The 23203-nt window shown below is 38.7% G+C and overlaps 1 protein-coding gene across 1 annotated transcript in view; it reads right to left on the bottom strand.

Moving 5' to 3' along the window:
• The window catches only part of Bmp5 (bone morphogenetic protein 5), a 132442-nt gene that overhangs the window by 8477 nt on the left and 100762 nt on the right, over nt 1-23203 (bottom strand). The window contains exon 5 of the mRNA XM_021172253.2: nt 11630-11706. Within this exon, the coding sequence (XP_021027912.1) occupies nt 11630-11706 (77 nt within the window). The remainder of the gene's footprint in view (nt 1-11629; nt 11707-23203) is intronic.

The raw sequence follows: 23203 nt of genomic DNA, 5'->3' as shown, positions 1-23203 counted from the left end.
TTCTTAAGTCATCCCTACTGTTAAGTCATCCCTACTCTTACATCATCCCTACTGTAAAGGTCTTGCAAGCTGATGGAGTTTTACCTTCTGTTTTATCCCCTGTTTTTCCTTTCATCCTTATATTAATCTACAGTCTTTTTAGACAAAACTAATTAGAGCAATTTCCTGAATACTGCACATGAAAAATCTTAGGAAGTTAAGAAGTATCCAATGATCTCCCCATTCCCACAAAAAACAAATATAAATATAATTTTAATCATAAAATGTCCCTTTTTATGCTGCAGAGGACACTCCATTGAAGAGGCAACCTACAGAATGGGAAGAATTCTTTGTCAACTATGTGTCTAACAGAGGGTCAATATTTAGGCTGTATGAAGAATCAAAACTATTAAACATTAAGAAAATAAACAACTCAATTTTTAAAATGTGAAAAGAACTTTAGTTCTCAAAATATGGCATACAAATACTTAAGAAACTATTTTTTTTTTAATATTCAACATTCTAAGCCACCAGAAAAAAGAAAGTAAAAAACTTTTGGAAATTTCACCTTCTATTAGTCATAATTCCTAAAGTAAAAACAAATATAAATGACAAATGCTGATATGGAGAAAGAGAAATATTTATTCACTGCTGGTGAGACAGAGACATACAGTCACTATGACTCTCATCACTGGGATGCCTCAAAGAGCTTAAAGTAGATTTAACCTATGATTCAACATGGCACTCTTAGACGTAAAACCAAAGGACTCTATATCTTACTATAGAAATGCCCACTCATCCACATTAGCTATTTATAATAAGTAGAAATTCAAGACAGCCTAGATGCCCATCAGCTGATGAATGGAAAATAAATTGTAGTATAATTATATTTTTGAATATCATGCTGCTCTTAATACAAATAAAATTAGCAGGTAAATGAATGAGTCTGGAAGCAATCATTATGAATGAAGTAACCCAGACCAGAAAGACAAATATCACCTTTTCTCTATTTTATGAATGTTACCTTTGAATCTTCAGATATGTGGTTTTTATTTGAAATATATGTAAAAGTCGAGAAATTATAAGGAGATATGGGGAGGAGCATTTAAGAAAAGTAAGGTGCAATGCATCGGTATAAAGTGTTAAATGGGACTAATGAAACAGGAAAGGTTAAATCTGAGTGGAAGGGGGGATTGTAGGGTAGAGGATGGTGTATATAACATTAAAGACCTTTTATTAGATTCCATATAGAAATATATCACTGTAGAATCTCCCTATGTATATGTATATATACTTACACATACAGAGAAAGTTTTAAAATGGAATTACTCTAAACAATGTCCCTACTAGACAAAACAAACTAACAAATAAAGAAACCAAGTGCCAGGGATGGGTTGCTTCTTTAAGAGTTGTTACCAGTGAGATTCTAAAGTGAGATTCTACAATGAGAAGTACCTGCTGTCAAACCCTGAATCATCCCCAAAACTGTATATAAGTCCGATCCGGGAAATAAAGGTGACCTAAGAGCTGAAACACTTGGGGAGAGATTGGCTGTCCCAAAACGCTGCCTGAGGCCCTGTGGCACTGCTCACATTAAAAGCTCCACACATTAAAAGCTATTCTCTATCAGTGCTCTTGGTTACCTTTCAGAACTTGGCAATATGACTCTGTTGCTGAAGATACCACACACTTGAGTCATAAAACATTGAGAAATCTAGTGGCATCTATCTGGATGCTTCATTTTTACTGGCTGGCTTAGTGCTAGAGAGTTCCATCCATATTAATTGTGGGGTGGTGGGCTGTGCACAGATAGCCTGGTCCCGGTTGAGCATAGGTCTGGAACCCCAGAGCCCCGGTGGGCAGAGATTTCCACCTACACTGGACTGCAGGAGTTTGGCCAAGCCTCCTGGGCACCTGCTCCTGTCACTTAGCTACAGCCTCCCACAGCCCCCCTGCAGAGAGGTATGAAGCATCAATCACATAGTACCAAGCCCTCCCACATGCAAATAAGGTTTCCCCAAACTCTCAGTCCAAGCCAATGAGAAGTACCTGCTGTCAAACCCTGAATCATCCCCAAAACTGTATATAAGTCCGATATGGGAAATAAAGGTGACCTAAGAGCTATAACACTTGGGGAGAGATTGGCTGTCCCAAAACGCTGCCTGAGGCCCTGCGGCACTCCTCACTGGCTTGTTGACTTCTCCTTGGCCCAGCCAGACCCAACTTAGTGCAGGGCAGCCTGGAATTGCAGCAAGGCAGAGATGGAGGTGGAGCTGACTGGCACAGCAGGGAAGCGACTTCCCCTCCCTGCCCAAATTTCCTTCTTTTTGCTGGAATCCTCACACCAGGTCTGGCCAGAGATCTCCATGGAAAACCTCTGGTACCCAGACGCACAATTAATCTCCCTACCTGTGAACTATATCAACTACAATGATGACTGGCCTGCCAAGACATGCCCACTGGTGCAATAGAGGTTCTAATGTCATAGGAGTAAACAACCATTTTCCATTTGGATATGTTACGTTCTACAAGATGAAAGTTACCTGGCTCCAGGGGAGAATCTACTGTTATTATGCTGATAAATGGACATATTGTTAACCAATTCCTTTTTTTTTGATTTTTAATATTTTTATTACATATTTTCCTCAATTACATTTCCAATGCTATCCCAAAAGTCCCCCATAGCGCCCCCCACTTCCCTACCCACCCATTCCCATTCTTTTGGCCCTGGCATTCCCCTATATTGGGGCATATAAAGTTTGCAAGTCCAATGGGCCTCTCTTTACATTGATGGCCAACTAGGCCATCTTTCGATACATATGCAGCTAGAGACAAGAGCTCCGGGGTTCTGGTTAGTACATCATGTTGTTCCAACAATAGGGTTGCAGATCCCTTTAGCTCCTTGGGTACTTTCTCTAGCTTCTCCATTGGGAGCCCTGTGATACATCCAATAGCTGACTGTGAACATCCACTCCTGTGTTTGCTAGGCCCCGGCATCATCTCACAAGAGACAGCTATATTTGGGTCCTTTCAGCAAAATCTTGCTAGTGTATGCAATGGTGTCAGCGTTTAGAAGCTGCTTATGGGATGGATCCCTGGATACGGCAGTCTCTAAATGGTCCATCCTTTCATCACAGCTACGAACTTTGTCTCTGTAACTCCTTCCCTGGGTGTTTTGTTCCCAATTCTAAGAAGGGACACAGTGTCCACACTTTGGTCTTCATTCTTCTTGAGTTTCATGCATTTAGCAAATTGTATCTTATATCTTGGGTATCCTAAGTTTTGGGCTAATATCCACTTATCAGTGAATACATATTGTGTGAGTTCTTTTGTGATTGTGTTACTTCACTCAAGATGATGCCCTCCAGGTCCATCCATTTGGCTAGGAATTTCATAAATTCATTCTTTTTAATAGCTGAGTAGTACTCCATTGTGTAAATGTACCATAATTTCTGTATCCATTCCTCTGTTGAGGGACATCTGGGTTCTTTCCAGATTCTGGCTATAATAAATAGGGCTGCTATGAACATAGTGGAGCATGTGTCCTTTTTACCGGTTGGGACATCTTCTGGATATATGCCCAGGAGAGGTATTGCTGGATCCTCCGGAAGTACTATGTCCAATTTTCTGAGGAACCGCCAGACTGATTTCCAGAGTGGTTGTACAAGCTTGCAATCCCACCAACAATGGAGGAGTGTTCCTCTTTCTCCACATCCTCGCCAGCATCTGCTGTCACCTGAATTTTTGATCTTAGCCATTCTGACTGGTGTGAGGTGGAATCTCAGGGTTGTTTTGATTTGCATTTCCCTGATGATTAAGGATGTTGAACATTTTTTCAGGTGCTTCTCTGCCATTCGGTATTCCTCAGGTGAGAATTCTTTGTTCAGTTCTGAGCCCCATTTTTTAATGGGGTTATTTGACTTTCTGGAGTCCACCTTCTTGAGTTCTTTATATATATTGGATATTAGTCCCTTATCTGATTTAGGATAGGTGAAGATCCTTTCCCAATCTGTTGGTGGTTTTTTTGTCTTATTGATGGTGTCTTTAGCCTTGCAGAAGCTTTGTAGTTTCATGAGGTCCCACTTGTCAATTCTCGATCTTACAATACAAGCCATTACTGTTCTATTCAGGAATTTTTCCCCTGTGCCCATATCTTCAAGGCTTTTCCCCACTTTCCCCTCTATAAGTTTCAGTGTCTCTGGTTTTATGTGAAGTTCCTTGATCCACTTAGACTTGACCTTAGTACAAGGAGATAGGAATGGATCGATTCGCATTCTTCTACATGTTAACAACCAGTTGTGCCAGCACCATTTGTTGAAAATGCTGTCTTTCTTCCACTGGATGTTTTTAGCTCCCTTGTCGAAGATCAAGTGACCATAGGTGTGTGGGTTCATTTCTGGGTCTTCAATTCTATTCCATTGGTCTATTTGTCTGTCACTATACCAGTACCATGCAGTTTTTATCACAATTGCTCTGTAGTAGAGCTTTAAGTCTGGCATGGTGATTCCACCAGAGGTTCTTTTATCCTTGAGAAGAGTTTTTGCTATCCTAGGTTTTTTGTTATTCCAGATGAATTTGCAGATTGCACTTTCTAATTCGTTGAAGAATTGATTTGGAATTTTGATGGGGATTGCATTGAATCTGTAGATTGCTTTTGGCAAGATAGCCATTTTTACAATGTTGATCCTGCCAATCCATGAGCATGGGAGATCTTTCCATCTTCTGAGATCTTCTATAATTTCTTTCTTCAGAGACTTGAAGTTTTTATTATACAGATCTTTCACTTCCTTAGTTAGAGTCACGCCAAGATATTTTATATTATTTGTGACTATTGAGAAGGGTGTTGTTTCCCTAATTTCTTTCTCAGCCTGTTTATTCTTTGTGTAGAGAAAGGCCATTGATTTGTTTGAGTTAATTTTATATCCAGCTACTTCACTGAAGCTGTTTATCAAGCTTAGGAGTTCTCTGGTGGAATTTTTAGGGTCACTTATATATACTATCATATCATCTGCAAAAAGTGATATTTTGACTTCATCTTTTCCAATTTGTATACCTTTGATCTCCTTTTGTTGTCGAATTGCTCTGGCTAGGACTTCAAGTACAATGTTGAATAGGTATGGAGAAAGTGGACAGCCTTGTCTAGTCCCTGATTTTAGAGGGATTGCTTCAAGCTTCTCACCATTTACTTTGATGTTGGCTACTAGTTTGCTGTAGATTGCTTTTATCATGTTTAGGTATGGGCCTTGAATTCCTGATCTTTCCAAGACTTTTATCATGAATGGGTGTTGGATCTTGTCAAATGCTTTTTCCGCATCTAACGAGATGACCATGTGGTTTTTGTCTTTGAGTTTGTTTATATACTGGATTACATTGATGGATTTCCGTATATTGAACTATCCCTGCATCCTTGGGATGAAACCTACTTGGTCAGGATGGATGATTGTTTTGATGTGTTCTTGGATTCGGTTAGCAAGAACTTTATTGAGGATTTTTGCATCAATATTCATAAGGGATATTGGTCTGAAGTTTTCTATCTTTGTTGGGTCTTTTTGTGGTTTAGGTATCAGAGTAATTGTGGCTTCATAGAATGAGTTGGGTAGAGTACCTTCTGTTTCTATTTTGTGGAATAGTTTGTGAAGAACTGGGATTAGATCTTCTTTGAAGGTCTGATAGAACTCTGCACTAAACCCATCTGGTCCTGGGCTTTTTTTAGTTGGGAGACTATTAATGACTGCTTCTATTTCTTTGGGGGATATAGGGCTGTTTAGATCATTAACCTGATCTTGATTCAACTTTGGTACCTGGTATCTGTCTAGGAACTTCTCCATTTCATCCAGGTTCTCCAGTTTTGTTGAGTATAGCCTTTGGTAGAAGGATCTGATGGTGTTTTGGATGTCTTCAGGATCTGTTGTTATGTCTCCTTTTTCATTTCTGATTTTGTTAATTAGGATGCTTTCCCTGTGCCCTCTAGTGTGTCTGGCTAAGGATTTATCTATCTTGTTGATTTTCTCAAAGAACCAGCTCCTTGATTGGTTGATTCTTTGAATAGTTCTTCTTGTTTCCACTTGGTTGATTTCGCCCCTGAGTTTGATTATTTCCTTCCGTCTACTCCTCTTGGGTGAATTTGCTTCCTTTTGTTCTAGTGCTTTTAGGTATGTTATCAAGCTGCTAATGTGTGCTCTCTCTAGTTTCCTTTTGGAGGCACTCAGAGCTATGAGTTTTCCTCTTAGAAATGCTTTCATTGCGTCCCATAAGTTTGGGTATGTTGTGGCTTCATTTTCATTGAACTCTAAAAAGTCCTTAATTTCTTTCTTTATTCCTTCCTTGACCAAGGTATCATTGAGAAGAGTGTTGTTCAGTTTCCACGTGAAGGTTGGCTTTCTATTATTTATTTTGTTATTGAAGATCAGCCTTAGTCCATGGTGATCTGATAGGATGCATGGGACAATTTCAATATTTTTCTATCTGTTGAGGCCTGTTTTGTGACCAATTATGTGGTCAATTTTGGAGAAGGTACCATGAGGTGCTCAGAAGAAGGTATATCCTTTTGTTTTAGGATAGAATGTTCTGTAGATATCTGCCAGATCCATTTGATTCATAATTTCTCTTAGTTTCTCTGTGTCCCTGTTTAGTTTCTGTTTCCATGATCTGTCCATTGGTGAAAGTGGTGTGTTGAAGTCTCCCACTATTATTGTATGAGGTGCAATGTGTGCTTTGAGATTTACTAAAGTTTCTTTAATGAATGTGGCTGCCTTTGTATTTGGAGCATAGATATTCAGGATTGATAGTTCCTCTTGGAGGATTTTACCTTTGATGTGTATGACGTGTCCCTCCCTGTCTTTTTTAATGACTTTGGGTTGGAAGTCAATCTTATCAGATATTAGAATGGCTACTCCAGCTTGTTTCTTCATACCATTTGCTCGGAAAATTGTTTTCCAGCCTTTCATTCTGAGGTAGTGTCTATCTTTTTCTCTGAGATGAGTTTCCTGTAAGCAGCAAAATGTTGGGTCTTGTTTGTGTAGCCAGTTTGTTAGTCTATGTCTTTTTATCGGGGCGTTGAGTCCATTGATATTAAGAGATATTAAGGAAAAGTAATTGTTGTTTCCTGTTATTTTTGTTGTTAAAGTTGGCATTCTGTTCTTGTGGCTGTCTTCTTTTAGGTTTGTTGAGGGATTACCTTCTTGTTGTTTCTAGGGCGTGGTTCCTGTCCTTGGATTGGTTTTTTTCTGTTATTATCCTTTGAAGGGCTGGATTCGTGGAGAGATAATGTGTGAATTTGGTTTTGTCGTGGAATACTTTGGTTTCTCCATCTATGTTAATTGAGAGTTTGGCTGGGTATAGTAGCCTGGGCTGGAATTTGTGTTCTTTTAGTGTCTGTATAACATCTGTCCAGGATCTTCTGGCTTTCATAGTCTCTGGTGAAAAATCTGGTGTAATTCTGATAGGCTTGCCTTTATATGTTACTTGGCCTTTTTCTCTTACTGCTTTTAGTATTCTATCTTTATTTAGAGCATTTGTTGTTCTGATTATTATGTGTCGGGAGGTATTTCTTTTCTGGTCCAGTCTATTTGGAGTTCTGTAGGCTTCTTGTATGTTCATGGGCATCTCTTTCTTTAGATTTGGGAAGTTTTCTTCTATAATTTTGTTGAAGATGTTTGCTGGTCCTTTGAGTTGAAAATCTTCATTCTCATCCACTCCTATTATCCGTAGGTTTGGTCTTCTCATTGTGTCCTGTATTTCTTGGATGTTTTGAGTTAGGATCTTTTTGCATTTTACATTTTCCTTGATTGTTGTGCCAATGTTCTCTATGGAATCTTCTGCACCTGAGATTCTCTCCTCCATCTCTTGTATTCTGTTGCTGATGCTGGTATCTATGGTTCCAGATTTCTTTCCTAGGGATTCTATCTCCAGTGTTGCCTCATTTTGTGTTTTCTTTATTGTGTCTACTTCCCTTTTTAGGTCTAGTATGGTTTTGTTCATTTCCATCATCTGTTTGGATGTGTTTTCCTGTTTTTCATTAAGGACTTCTACCTGTTTGATTATGTTATCCTGTTTTTCTTTAAGGATTTGTAACTCTTTAGCAGTGTTCTCCTGCAATTCTTTAAGGGATTTTTGTGCTTCCTCTTTAATGTCTTCTACCTGTTTACCAGTGTTCCTTTGTATTTCTTTAAGTGTGTTATTAAAGTCCTTCTTGAAGTCCTCTACCATCATCAGGACATATGCTTTTAGATCCGTGTCTAGCTTTTCCGGTGTGTTGGGGTGCCCTGGGCTGTGCGAAGTGGGAGTGCTGGGTTCTGATGATGGTGAGTGGTCTTGGTTTCTGTTAGTAAGATTATTATGTTTACCTTTCGCCATCTGGTAATCTCTGGGGTTAGTTGTTGTCGTTGTCACTGTTTAAAGATTGGAGCAGAAGCTGTGTTCCACTCACCAGCAGTCTCAAAATCCTGTGGCAGGGGTCGTGGGTAGCTGGCGGTACCCCGGTGCTGGTCCAGCCGGAAGAGGCCTGTGGTCCTACTCAGGCCGGTTTTCTGCTTCCCTAACTAATGCAGTCTCTGGTCTCGCGCACAATTGGATTGGAGCAGAAGCTGTGTTCCACTCTCCAGAAGTCTTAAGATCCTGTGGTGGGTGTTGTGGGTAGCTGGCGAGTGTCAGCCGACCCTGCGCCCTAGCTACCCCGGTGCTTTTCTGACCCGAAGAGGCTTGTGGCCCTACGTAGGCCGGATTTCTGCCTCCCCAACCAAAGCAGTCTCAGGTCCCGCGTGATTGGACTGGAGCAGAAGCTGTGTTCCATTCACCAGCAGTCTCAAAATCCTGTGGCGGGGGTCGTGGGTAGCTGGCGGGTGTCAGCCGACCCTGCGCTCTAGCTACCACTGTGCTGATCCGGCAGGATGAGGCCTGTGGCCCTACTCAGGCCGGTTTCTGCTTCCCTAACTAATGCAGTCTCAGGTCCCACGCAATTGGATTGGAGCAGAAGCTGTGTTCCACTCACCAGAAGTCTTAAGTTCCTGTGGCGGGTGTTCTGGGTAGCTGGCGAGTGTCAGCCGACCCTTCGCCCTAGCTACCCAGGTGCTTTTCTGACCGGAAGAGCTGTAAACCAATTCCTAATGACTTGTTAAACCCATAGGCTACTGTACCTCTCATTCCTTATCACAAAAGTTTGTATTGCAGTTCATAGTGATTAACACAGACATCCATACTAGACAAGAGACTGTGGAATGATCAGCCCTAAATGAAACATATATACTACACCCACCTCCTTCCAAAGCTCACACTGTGGAAGGAAGAGCAGAAAGATATTAAAAGACACAATTTGCAGTACTTGTGACAGCATGCACAAGACCCAAAGCCAGACCAAATCTCAGCGTGGAGAAGGGAATTGTATATGTAACCCCACCCCTAAATAAGTTTCTATTAAAATATTTGAACAGCACAAATTGGTCTTGGTTTCTTTTTTAAGAAATCTAAAGTTGGAAGAGTAAGGAAATGGGAAGGACCTGGGAAGAGTTAAGGAAGGAGAGTGAATATGATCAAAATATGCTAGATGAAAATTTCAAGGTAACTAATAAAATATTTAAAAACAAAAATACCAATAGAAATATATAGTTTCATCTTAATATTATTTTGTATCATTATTTTAATTTTGTGAATATAATACTCTGAAGGTTGCTCATAAACTGAGAATTTGTTATAATAGAATGTTGGGAGCTATTAAGATAACTCTATTGTCTTGATCTCCAAATTGGGCCTCTCCCCTGAGAAGAAAAGGGGGTCAAAAGCAGGTTACCAATGCACCATTCAGAGAACAACCACAGAATGTTCCAGCCCTAAGTCAGCGCCAGATGTCCTGACCACACCCTGATACCACCAAGTTCATGCTTCCCCGTGTAGCTGCCAAAAGAAAAATTTCCACTGCCCCACCCCTCCTGCTGAGAAATACTTCCTCTTTTGCTTGTGCATTTAAGCCTTGAGCCTTGCTGAATACAGTGACACCTTGATGCTACTCAGACTGCTTCTGCCCTGTCATTCCTGCACTTGGTGTCAGTCTCTCCTCCCCCCATTTGGTTCTTAGGAGGTCCCCTCGAGACCCTCGAATAACTGGACCTGCTGGACGGGTCAATAGAATACCAAAAGAAATCTGAAAACTTCATATTTAATTGTTTTCAGAACCGTTAAAGTTATTTTTCTAAATTTCCTCTTTACCTCGTTTGTGAAGCATATTTAAAAAAATAATAAGAGTTTCAAGTGAAAGAAAAGTATTCTTGCAAACTTGGTTTATGATTAAAACTTTATAGCTGGAATTTCTATTTCCTAAACAGAACTGTGATAGTAGTGGAGCTAATGTAGGCATTTATAATAATCCAAGCAAGTATTTTATCTTCATGAAATTAAAAGTTCTAGAGATGCTGTGAAGAAGACTCAATATGTGAGAGTGCTGACTGCGAAAGCACACAGCCTGAGTTTGGATACCCAACACCCAGGTAAAAATCTGGGAGACAAGGGGATGAGGGAAGGGAAGTCTGTCATGTGTTGGGGGTTTGATTTGTGCTTACAAGGAAGTTCACACTGCAGGTCCCTACCAATAGTTGGTTTGTTTTTTTGTTTTGTTTTGTTTTGTTTTGTTTTGTTTTGTTTTTTAACAGGTCAATAAAGAGCCAGCAGCCAATGTCTCAGCAGGAGGACTGAGGTGGGACTTTTGGAATTCCTGGGAAAGAGACGCAGAGAGAGAAGGAGCAGGATCGCCATGATGGGGAAGCAGAAATCAGACTTAGGAGCCCTCAGACAAGTAAGAATCCAGGAAATCGGCCCCAGGGGCCACTCCCCCAATTGGGTCTGGGGTAGCGGAGATGAAATACAGATTTAGCAAGCATCAATTCAAGAATAGCAAAGGGGAGTCCAGGAGTGACCCAGTCATTGAGCTAGTATGGCATATTAAAAATTACACAGCTTGTGTGTGTCTTTTCATTCGCAAATCCAGAGAACCCTGGTGTGTAATGTGATCATGCACTGGGAGCTCGGAGCAGTTTAATAATTTACCGCTATAGTCATGCTTGCTTGGAATCCCAGGATTTTCTACATTGAAGTAGGAGAGACATGACAATCATTGGCCCTTCCTGGCAACCATCATAGCCCCAAAGACAATGAGCTCCAGACTCAGTTGAGAGATAATTATTTCAAAGAGTTAGGTGGAAAGGGCTGGACACATGATGGTCTCTTCTAGCCTACACACATGCTCACAGACAAGACACACATGTGTGTATAAAAATGAACACATTGGTAAATATTTATTATATATGCAGGGCATGGTGGTACATGCCTAGAATCCTAATACATGGGACACTGAAGCAGAAGAGGGAATCAAAGACATCGTGGGCTGCATAGTGAGTTGCACGACTCATCTGCAAATGCAAAACAAAAGACTTGGGATTGTTAATGGACAGTATTGTCTTATTCCTTAGATAGTTGTTAAACCCAACCGATTATGTTCCAATAAGGAAAAAAAAAAAAAAAAAAACAAGAAAATGATATGTGTGAACCACATGCTGAATAGTCTTCAAAATGGTTATTATATAGGAACAATTACTAACAAAGACTAGACTTGCTAAGGATTTTAGATAAAACAGAAAAGAAGCCCCAAGTTGAGCAATCTTACCTGCCATCCCAGATCTCGGAAACTCACATAGAGTTCGTGCTTCTTGCAGGCTTGTTTTTGTTCACTGGTATTATAATCTACAGATTAAACAAAAACAAAAACTCAGGTTTTAAACAAATGACTGCCTACTAGGTATAGAGGTATATAGTTTCTGTTATGAGATTATAAGATAAGGTTTCCAGAAGATTTTGTTTTGAAGATGTAAAACAGGAATTTGAGACTTGACCAAGAATTTTGGCTGTCAATCAATTTTCATGTGTAGAATGTAGATAATATCATTTGCTTTATAAAGTTCTGAAAAGATTTCTATTGCCATCTATATTCAGGCATAGGCTGGTGCTGTAATTCACTGAGTTCTAACTTTAGCTGTGTCATTATTCATTAATCCAGTCCTACTATAGTGGTTATTTATATAAATATATGCTGCATGGTCATACAATATTTTCTGCCTAGATACTTTCAGAGGAGATGCCAATTTCTTTGGAGATCTTATTTAAATAAGTGCTGTCAATATAAAACATATATGCATAGTCACTTTAGGTATCTTCATCCATGACTAATGGAGGTACCCAGGCAAAAAAAAACCAAAAACCAAAAACCAAAAAACACAAAAACAGTCAGACAAATAGCTCAGACAACCCACTCCCTTCTCTCTTCATTCTCACGTCCAATCTGTCAGGAAGTCTCCCACACAACTTTCAATAGATTTCAAACCCACTTTCTTACAGTCTCCACCATTACTCCTGGACCAAGCCACCGTAACTAGCCAGAATTACTGTCATATCATGAGTGGTAGTCTTTCTCCCCTTGTACCCCTACAATAAAGTGCTAAGTGGGCTTTTATCAAATTAAATATACATTTGTCTGATAGAAGCCCTGCTATGGTTCCAGCATCACCAAACATGAGACATCTACAGAGTGAATACAGGCTTGCTGTGAGGTGGTCCCCTTACCTCTCTCACTCATTTCCAGTAATTCTTCTCCTCCTTGCCTTTGCTACCCATAACAGCTACCTCCTGTTACACACACAGAGTTGAATCTGGACCTCATTCAGGGCCCTGACTCTGCTGTACTCTTTTCCTGGTATTTTATTGCATGGATATCAACACAGCTGAGTGCTGTATTGTTCAGTTATTTTCAAGCACCATCTTCTGTAAAAGGGTTGTTCACTAACTAGCACGTTTAATATTGTAACACTGATGCCAACAGTCCCCATTGCTCTGATCACATAAACAAGTGATGTACATTTCACTTACACTCAGTGACCTTCTCTGCGATTGGTTACTCTTTACATGCATTACTTCTTATCTCTGTGCTCCCGTAGCATAAATCTTCACCAAGTCAGAAAACCTGCTAAACTCTGCTTCATTGATATATATCAAGTACTAGAAATAGCAATTGATACATAATATATATTTCATAAATATTTGGTGAATTAATGTACTTATTCCCTACAGTTTTCCATGAATAATTTGACAGATACATTATTTTTATTACATATTTTGCAATGTATTTTTAAGATGTTAAAATTTGTATAATTGTTTTAATAAATTAAATGTGAATGTAAAATTCTATTTTGCATCTGAAACATAGTAAAAATCATTTGTAAATGTAAAACTTTATAAAACATTTTCTGTGTTGTCTCTGGAATTCTCTCCCACTCTTTACAAATAACATTCTAAAATATTTGTATTATTTTCAATGAGAAAAAGGGAAATGAAGGAGAAATAGATAACATCCTTCAAAAAAATTTTGTGTCACTATTTCACCTTCCAACTTAATGACTGAATTGCAAATAAAAGAGTCTTGAACCAGAAACCAAATGCTGACTCTGTTATCTTTATAAATATTTCAAATGATTATTTGTTTGATATCAGTTTAGAAAATGAGATAGTATAATTTCCCTCTTATGTAATGACTGAATAAATATATGTTAATAGTGAGAAATAAAGAAAATTTTGTTTCAGTTTCTGTCCTCTCGTTTTCAGGGAAACTTCTTCCTTAATCTGAATAATACAACAGTTTTATTGAGGCAGTGTATGAGTATGTTTTTAACCAAAAATATAAAATGAATATATTACATACACACATAGATAGATAGATAGATAGATAGATAGATAGATAGATAGATAGATAATAGATGATAAATAGACAGATAGACAGACAAACAGAATATTCAGAAAATAGATGATAAATATAAACTACATGTATGGTTATTAGAATTCCATGCTTATAAAAAGGAAAATGAATAAAATTTAAAGGCCCAAATATCTCATTTCATTAATAGTTTCATAAAAAGTAAGTGATATATATACACATATGTATACACACATGGAACAATGGATTCTTGTTCCAAGATTCTGATGTCATGGAGAGTTATACCTGTATGCTTATTCTGTCAGAAATAAAAATTAATGGGCACTAGGTGAAGTAAATATTTTACCCAAATCAGCAAAATCTGTAGTTAGGGTCACTCTCAATAGTTGGCAGCGTAAGCTGCAGGAAGAAGGTCTAAGAAATGATGTTTATAGCTTTAAAAATATTGACTGGCAGCCCTTAGGAGATTAAATAAAATGGACATAATTCTGCTGTTGATGTACAGGTCTACAGATGAAGTCATGTGCCCAACCCCAGTACGCCCACAGATTGCCAAGAATCTTGACCTTCTCCTGGGGCTCCTTACCCCACTTTATAAATCACCAGACCCAGACCTTCAGGACAGGCCACATTGCATGAAGGCACATGCAACATATCTATACTCCCCTTCACAACTTCTCCCAGTTCTGATCACCCAGTTCTGATCTCCCAGTTCTGAGGGATTTGTGCCAGACCCCTCTTCAGGCTCAGCCAAGCCCACACATCCTGTATATGGGGCAAGCCTGGTGAGTCTGCCTGACCCTATCCTGCCTGTACATTACTTAATTTTAAGACCTGAAATCACAAGAAGAGCCTGAACCAGCCTGATGAGCCTGAAATATATCTTTCCAAGGCTCCAGGTTCAGACCAGGTGGCACAGCCTAAGCCCCAGCCTGGCATGCTGTGCCCACATTAAATATACAAACAGCAAAAGACCACATGACTAGAGCTCATATTAAAAATAATATGAAGGATAAAGACACCACCTCCACTACCCCACCAAAAATCCACCAACCCTCAAGAAATGTTCTCCAGCGAGAATTATAGATGAACCCCAGGATATAGAACTTTAAAGAAAAGTCATAAACTTTATCAAAAAATGAGAAATTTAAGGAAGACGTAAACAGCTCAGTAAAATTATAAAGAATAAACTCAAAGTGAGAAAGTACCTGAAGGATTTGCAAGGAAACACAAACATAAGTCTGAATGAAGTGACTGAATTCACAGAAGAGAGAGAAAACATTGTCAAGAACTCAAGCTGAAATGAAGTTGTAATTGAGAAACTAAATCACTCTACTAGAAAAGTCAAGGGATTCCATCCATCCCAGTAGAATGGGTTAAGTAGAAGACAGAGTAGGACTTGAAGATAAGTAGAGGAACTAGAACAAACTAGGAGAGAATATTATTTTTTTACTCATAGGAAAGGAACATACTGGAAATGTGAGATGCCAACAAAAGACAAAATCTTTAAATTGTAGATTAGGGAGAATAATCACAGGTTAATGTCAAAAACTGGATCTTCAATAAGATTATAGAAGAAAACTTCCATAAACTAATTAAAAGAATATTCATAAAGATGCAAGAAGCACACAGAATCCCAACAGGCATGCCAGAGAGGACCCTGTGGTAAATCATAGTTATGTCACAAATATACAGGAAAAAAAAACAAGAAAGATTCTTGAAAATTTCAAAAGAAAGAACACAAATCGCATTATAGAGGAAAAACCTACTAGAAAAACACAGCTAATTCCTCAGTGGAAACTTTTAAACCCAGAAGAACCTGAAGCAATGTATTCCAAGATCTAAATATCACAACTGTCAGTCAAGATTACTGTGCCCAGAAAAACTATGTGCCAGCATTAAAGGAAAAAGAAAAGCTTTCCACGGTTCAAATGGGCTAAGATATTCATAACTATCAGGCAACTCAAAGTAAAATGTGGAAGAAGTACTTTGGACAGAAGAAAGGAATAAGCAAAAGCAAGAGACTATAGAAATTCCCATAATTACTCAGACACAAAGTGTGACTAAAACCAGCAAAAAACAAACAAGATGACTACAACCAACACATACCTTTTGATAATAACTTTAAATATTAGTGGCCTTAACCCTCCAATCAAACGGCAATGGCTATTTGAATGGATTTTTAAAACTTTATCTTTCTGTTATCTCCAAGAAACTCAGATTGAAAGGTAGACAGCATCTGAAAATGAGAGGATGGAAAGAAGAATTCCAACACAAAGGGAGCAGGAATCAAACAAATACTACTCCTAATGCCTGGCAAACTAAACTACAAATGGAAATGTGCCAGTGTAGAGAGACAAAGACACTTCATTCTACTTAAGGGAACAATTAACCAAGAAGACATTGCAATCATATATATATATATATACACATATATATATGTGTGTGTGTGCATATACATATGTATATATACGTATACGTATATGTGTATATATATACATATATATATACACGTATACGTGTATATATATATATATGTGTGTGTGTGTATATATATATATATATATATATATATATATATATATGCACCAAGCTCTGGTAAAAACAATTTCATTTACAGAATTTACTACTGGAATTAAAGAAACAGATTAACATCAAACTATTAACAGTAGTAGGTGACTTTAATATCTCACGTTCTCCAATAGATAAATCATCTGGATGAAAATTAATATCATAATTAAATGGTATACATCATATGGAATTAACAGATATCTACAGAATATTCCACCTGAAACCCAATGATGTGTGTGTGTGTGTGTGTGTGTGTGTGTGTGTGTGTGTGTATTTATACACATAAACATATCCAGCAGGTCACGGAAGCTTCTGTAATAAAAAATACATTCTGAGACAGAAAACAAATCTTTAAAAAATTCAGAAATTTTGAAGTAACTCCATGTATCCTATATTGACCATAACGTAATAAAACTTGAAGTGGACAGCAAGCAAGTCTCTAGTTAGTGCACAAACCCATGGAAATCAAAAACATCATTTTGAGTGACGAATGGGCCAAAAAAGAGTCAAGCATAAAAGCAATCAAATAAATGAAAGTTAAAGCTACTTGAGATTTTATATCATCCCAGTCAGAATGTCAGGCAGTGGGTAGAACTAGAAAATAATTTTTACTGAATGAGCTAAGCCAGACTTAGAAAGACAAAAGCCACATGTCTTCATGTGAGGTTAAGTTCCTGGCTCCGTAGCATCACATGTCTGTTTGATAACCTGGAGAAACCAAAGAAACTCGGAGATCAGAAAGGTACCACAGAGGAAGGAAGAAGAATCACTAGAGACTGAGGTAGCAGAGCAAGTAAGATGAAGGATCTAAGGAAGGACTAAGGAAGTGGTAATGTGGTGAGTTCAGAAGGAATGGGAAGAAGGAGGTTAAAAAAAATCACACTAAAGGTGTTTGGAAGAGCCATAAAGGAACATACTATTTTTTTTACTTTTTCCTAAAATGCATACCATTGTATATTTACATATAGATGTACAGTTTACACTTGGTCCAACAATGCTCCTGAATAACCTTAGTCTGTCTAATACCATTCGTAAGAAACCCTGGTTTGAGTTGTTGATCAATCCAATTATACTCTCAGATGCAAAGATTGAAGGTAGCCTTGATGTTGATAACACTACACATGTAGGACACAGGACTTGGAGGATACAAGCGGAGTCTGACCATAGACCCACCTCCCTGGAGACTAACTTTCATAGTCCAGGATGGTGCTAAGTAAGCTGCCAATAGAGGAATTGCCAACAGTCTCACCCAGCTGCCAAGCCTATAAGTCACAACAACAAACATCAAGGCAAGTTATTCTCAAAGGTGCAATAGTGGCACTGGTAGCAGCAACCAAAAGCTGTCTGATTGAACTTAAGGCCCATCCAACAAGAGGAACACCATGTCTGGTGCCGAAAACCTAGTTAAGGGATTAGTGAGGTCATGGATATTAAGAGGAGATCCCAAAACCACCAGTTTACTAAACCAGCATACTACCTAAGTGCATTCAAAATACTTTCCTTATTCATACAGACCAGAGTAACTTCCAAGCCTCACCAAAGAAGCTTCCCTTTGCAAAAGATAAAGACCATTACAGAAAATCACAACTTATCATTATACAGAGAAGAACTGACCCTGGGAGCCCAGCCTAACTGGATTCATCTCCAACACCACTCCTACACTTATAGATGGCTCGGGCAACACGGAAAAAGAGAAGGCAGAAAGATTGTATGACCAGAAATAAAAGGAGAAGAAGATCAGGGAATCCACTGTGTGATTGTCTCCTAGAAACTTCCTTGACAGGGAAGCCTCACCCATTACTTAGCTGCCTATCTCAGAACAAGCACAGTAGACAGGTAACATGAAGCAGGAAATCTCTCACAGAACCTCCACCCCTAAACAAAGTATTCCAGGTAACTGAGGGATACTGAGAGCAGAAGGATCTTCCCTTACAGATAAGGCTCTAATAGAGATAAGGCTCTTAATTGCCTAGCCAATACCAAATGACCATCCCTAAAATCATGCGCTTGCAAACAACACTGAATGGAATCGGAGACTGAATTTTCATCTGTTTGTGTGTGTGTGTATTTGTGTTTGTATTTGTGTGCATGTGTTGATTATAACAAAGAAGTGGAGGTCAGGAATTTGAGATGGGGTGAAAAGGAGAAATGGGAGGACTACTGGTAAAGAAAAAGAACTAAAAGAAATTATATGTTTGTATTTTAATAAATAAAAATATATTAAAATTTAAAAAGAAGTCATGATAAAAATTACTAGTAAGTTCTGGTGCAACAGCCAATACTACAAACAATACACTAACTTACTTCAAACATATTTCCCTGGCATGGTTTTAACGGTAGTAGCATTGGAAAAATAATGTCAAATGTTGAAAATATTAAGTACTTAGGCAAATTTTATAACTGATTTCTAGAACAATACAAATTTAATTTTTATTTAAAATATCATTCTATTTTTTACCTAAAAATAATAATAATAAACCCACAATGAAATAGAAGTGGGGGAGTAAAAACCCTGAGATCTATATAAACTTTTAATGTTCTGAGCTCTGACTATTGAAACAGCAAATGAAGAGCTGCCATCGGAAGCCATGCTGAAGTCTGTGGTCTGACTGGGGTCATGTTAATCTGGGTGGCCTGAACTACAACCTGAGAGGGCCGTGTCTGGGCCTATGGTGTTATTGCAACTTGGGTCTGTGTTGATGTCCATGGTCTGGGTTACCACCAAAATCCATGCGGATGTCCGTGGTCTCTGCAGTGTGAGACCATGTTGACGCCCATGGGTCGTGCTGCCTCAGGGGCCACATCGATGTGAATAGCCTGTACTGTCGCCTGAGGTCAAGTGGATGTCCGTGGTCTGGGCTGTCCTCAAGGGCCTTGCCTGGGTCCAGGCCCTACCACATCTGGGGGCTATATCCGTGGTCTGTGCTGAAGAGTAACAGTCTAAACAGGAACCCATCTTAGAGAACTTTTAGAAAGTGTGATAAGCATGCTGAAGTCGGCTCCCCACAATCGGTGACTTCTGGTGGGGGTGTAGGAGGAAAAGGACTCAGCTTTACTTAAAGGGCAGGCCACTGAGAGTTTGACCGTGCTTCAGAGAGTATATGGATAACACATATTGGACTTGTTTTGGTTTTGTTGTTGTTATTGTTCACTTGTCTTTGTTTTTATTATTATTATTATCTGTTTTTTAATTTTTAAGTTTTCAGGGGGAGGTCACAAGGGAGTAGGACAAACATGTAAGGACTGGTAAATGAGAGTGATTGAGGTGCATGATGTGAAATTCCCAAATAATCAATAAAAATAAAATAGATATGAAAAAGAAAAGGCAAATGAAGATACACTGGGCTGAGTATATAAATGGAACGATAATTGACTAAATTAGGGAAAAACAAACAAACAAAACAAAAAACTTCCATATATCTATCAACAATGTTGCACTTAAGAGTTATCAAAGATAACTTCTAGATGATATATAGTAGGTATAGTTGATAGAGTAATGGTAGATAGATGCAGATATCTATATGTAAACATATTTTATATAGAGAGATTCAAAACAGAACAACATTTAAGCATGACAACAGTTTAAATTAACTAATATGTTGAAATGTTTTTCTCTTTCAAAGCAAATGATATTTTTTAACTTTCTCTTTTTAGTTTTCAAAAAAGAAGTAAGCAAATAGAGAATTAGGACAAAAATTAATTTATTCACAGAATATGATAAATATAGCCTAATGAAGCTCAAAACAGACTGTTCAATAGGGTGACTTTCACATATTCTTCAAGGAAACTTTTGATAAACCTAAAAAGAGAGTCAGGTTGCTACACTATGTGAATTACCAACTTGAATGTGTACAACATGCCCCAGAGGGACTGCTGCTTTCATTTATATAGGAATAGATGTGCTTTGGAGGGGATTAATCTGTGACACAAAACAGTAACCAATAAATTAACAGCTACCTGGAAGGTTTCCTTAATTCTGTTTAGCCAAGCATCCCTGAAACCACACCAGTGGCATCTACACCTTTGAGTAGCTGTACTCAACCTATGGCCCACAACCCCTTTGGGCATTCAATGACCCTTTCACAGTAATTATTTATCAGATATATTGTGTATCAGATATTTAAATTAGGATTCACAACAGTGGCAAAATTAGTTATGAAGTAGCAATGAAATAACTTCGTGGTTGGGTAATATGAGGAACTGCATTAAAGGGCTGCAGCCTTAGAAAGGTTGAGAACCACTGCCTTCGAGGCTGCTGACATCAAATTCTATCTACAAACTTTGGATTCAAACTAGCTGCTAGATTTCTCTAGACAAACGCTTCCCAAATGTCTCCATTCACTGTTTGTCCTTCTGGTCTCACTTTTGATTCCATACAAACTCTGAGTAGTTACGATCAACAGTCACCTAGTGGTCATATCCCAGACTACACACCTAGTAAGTGATGCAGTCAGTATTAATGGATAGATGATAGAAAATGAAATGTGCCAATAAGAAGCCAGGGTTAAGTAATGACATACTGGATGTGCCAGAGTAATTGCTTGGGAAAGATTGCTAAAACCTTTCACAATTCACAGAACAATCAATTTTAAATGTTAATTTCTATACAGATCATCTAGATTAGAAATATTTTTTTATATGTAGCATTGTGGGGGTTTTCCTTTTTTTTTTAACTTTTCATTGATTCTTTTCATATCATGCACCTCAATCTCACTCATCCCCTCTTGTCCTCCTAACAACCCTTCACCCATGCAACCTCCCCTCTACAGCAAAACAAACAAACAAACAAACAAACACCCTCATGGCAGAAGCCATAGTGTGTCACAGTGTGTCCCACAGTACACCCCTTTGTCCACACGTCTTCGCTTGCAAATGTTCATTGCATTGACTCATAGGTCTGGTACATGGCCACTGGCTTTTGCTCCTCTGTCAATACTGTAACTACACTGGGACTCTTGACAGATATCCTGCTGTTGCCCTAGGTTATGGGAGATTCTGTAGTTTTGGTTCTATAGGACCAGCCCCTTCATGCACCCCCGCAGTTCATCAATGGGGTAGATGTTGTGTTGGGGTGGGTCAATTCAAAGACCTGGATCTGGGCATGAGAGTTATCTGAGCTGCTCACCCTGCTGGTCTCCCTCTCTCATGCCCTAGGGGCTGGCTCATTGACATCCAGGGCCAGCTCTACTGTGCTGCCCAGGTGAGGAGCAGGCCTGCTCTCCCAGGTGCTGAGGCAGGAAAGTGGTAAGACCAGTTCTCCTGCTCTGGTGTCTTTGAGGTCAGTTCTCCTCCCTGCCATTGGTAGCAAGAGGCAAGGGAGGGACATCTCTCCCTCATCCAAGTCACCACAAGGCAGACAAGTGGCACACTCACACCCTCCCCGCTGGCTCACACGCACTGTGGGATTTTCATTCCAGTGTTAATTTTAGAGACTTCACTCAGAAACAAGTAAAATGTTCATTTAAAATTATATGATTACACTAATTCTAGTTTTATTAAAAATACTGTGACATTTTAAAAGAATCCGACCATTTTGCTAGGAATATGACTAAATCACATCTAAAATACATAAGATATCATTTATGATGGTTTTTTGGCGATGTATTTATAAAGCATCCTAGATAATTTAATTGAGTCTAGTCTCTTGTTTGGATTGATATGTTTCAAAAGGTATGTTTCCATTGTATACATTAGACAAGAGGTAATACTTACTTTATTTGAGAATACATGCAGAATGTTTGAGTTAGGATTAACTGTATGAGAGAACAACCCTGAGACACTATCAAGGCTTTAAGCAGGACCACCACATGACCAGATCCACTTTCAAGGACTCTTAGTACTAAGCATGTGGTAAAATGTTTTCCAGAGTTCTGGAGTGAGCTGGGACTTGGCATATTTCCTGTTAGCTTTCACAGACTCTTAATACTCTGCTGTTTGGAGTACTTTATGTAACTCTTGAAACAACATCATGGTCCATGGGTTCCTTGAAAACCTTATCAACCTAAAGCCTTTGTATCCTCAAGAATGGCTGGCTTAAAATGTAGCTAATGTCTTTTCTTCTTTCCTCTACCATCCAAATTTTAAAAAAGAGAGAGAGAGAGAGAGAAAGAGAGAGAAAGAAAGAAAGAAAGAAAGAAAGAAAGAAAGAAAGAAAGAAAGAAAGAAAGAAAGAAAGAAAGAAAGAAAGAAAGAAAGAAAGAAAGAAAGAAAGAAATTGGGCATGGTCAATGTGACATTATCACTATCTTCTACAGGATCCTGTTCAACCTTCTTGACAAAGGACCTGAGACTGGCAATCTCTGAAAAAAATCTAAAAGCAATGATTCTACAAATATTCATTTGAATTTGGAAGGTGGTTTTCCAGGCGCAATCATAAGTATTTGGTGGGCACATACTTTTCTAGCCTCTCCTGTAGGATTATGTACAGGACAGGGAACATTGAGAAGCCCTAAGGAAGGACTCATACTTTTCTCCTTAGCCCTCCTTCTGTCTTCTCCCTCCCACACTCACTCCCTTCATGCCTTCTTTTTATCATCTCTCTTTGTTTCTCTACTCCCTTTCCTCCTCCCCCCCTCCTCTTTTTTTGTTTTTACACAAACCCTAGAGAACTCAAGTTGGCTTGGAATTCTGGATTTCTAGCCTCAGCCTCCTAAATAATGGGATTACACAAGTGCCTCACCATGTCCAGTATAAGACTCTTTGAAACAGGACAAAAGTGAACTAAAATAGCCAAAATGACCTGTCCTGGATTTTGATTCACCTATGCCAAGTGCTTTTTCAGACTTCCAATACTTTATGAGATGCGTTTAAAACTGCAATTTGACAAACTTCTATCATTACTTTCTTTAACGTGCCTCTACCCTGTGTTCGTCAGGGAGTCTTTGTTCTATCATTTATTATAAAAGC

This window comes from Mus caroli, unplaced genomic scaffold (assembly GCF_978045245.1).
Source record: "Mus caroli unplaced genomic scaffold, Mus_caroli_1 scaffold_11, whole genome shotgun sequence".
Classification (NCBI taxonomy): Eukaryota; Metazoa; Chordata; class Mammalia; order Rodentia; family Muridae; genus Mus; species Mus caroli.
This window is presented reverse-complemented; position numbering and strand designations above follow the sequence as displayed.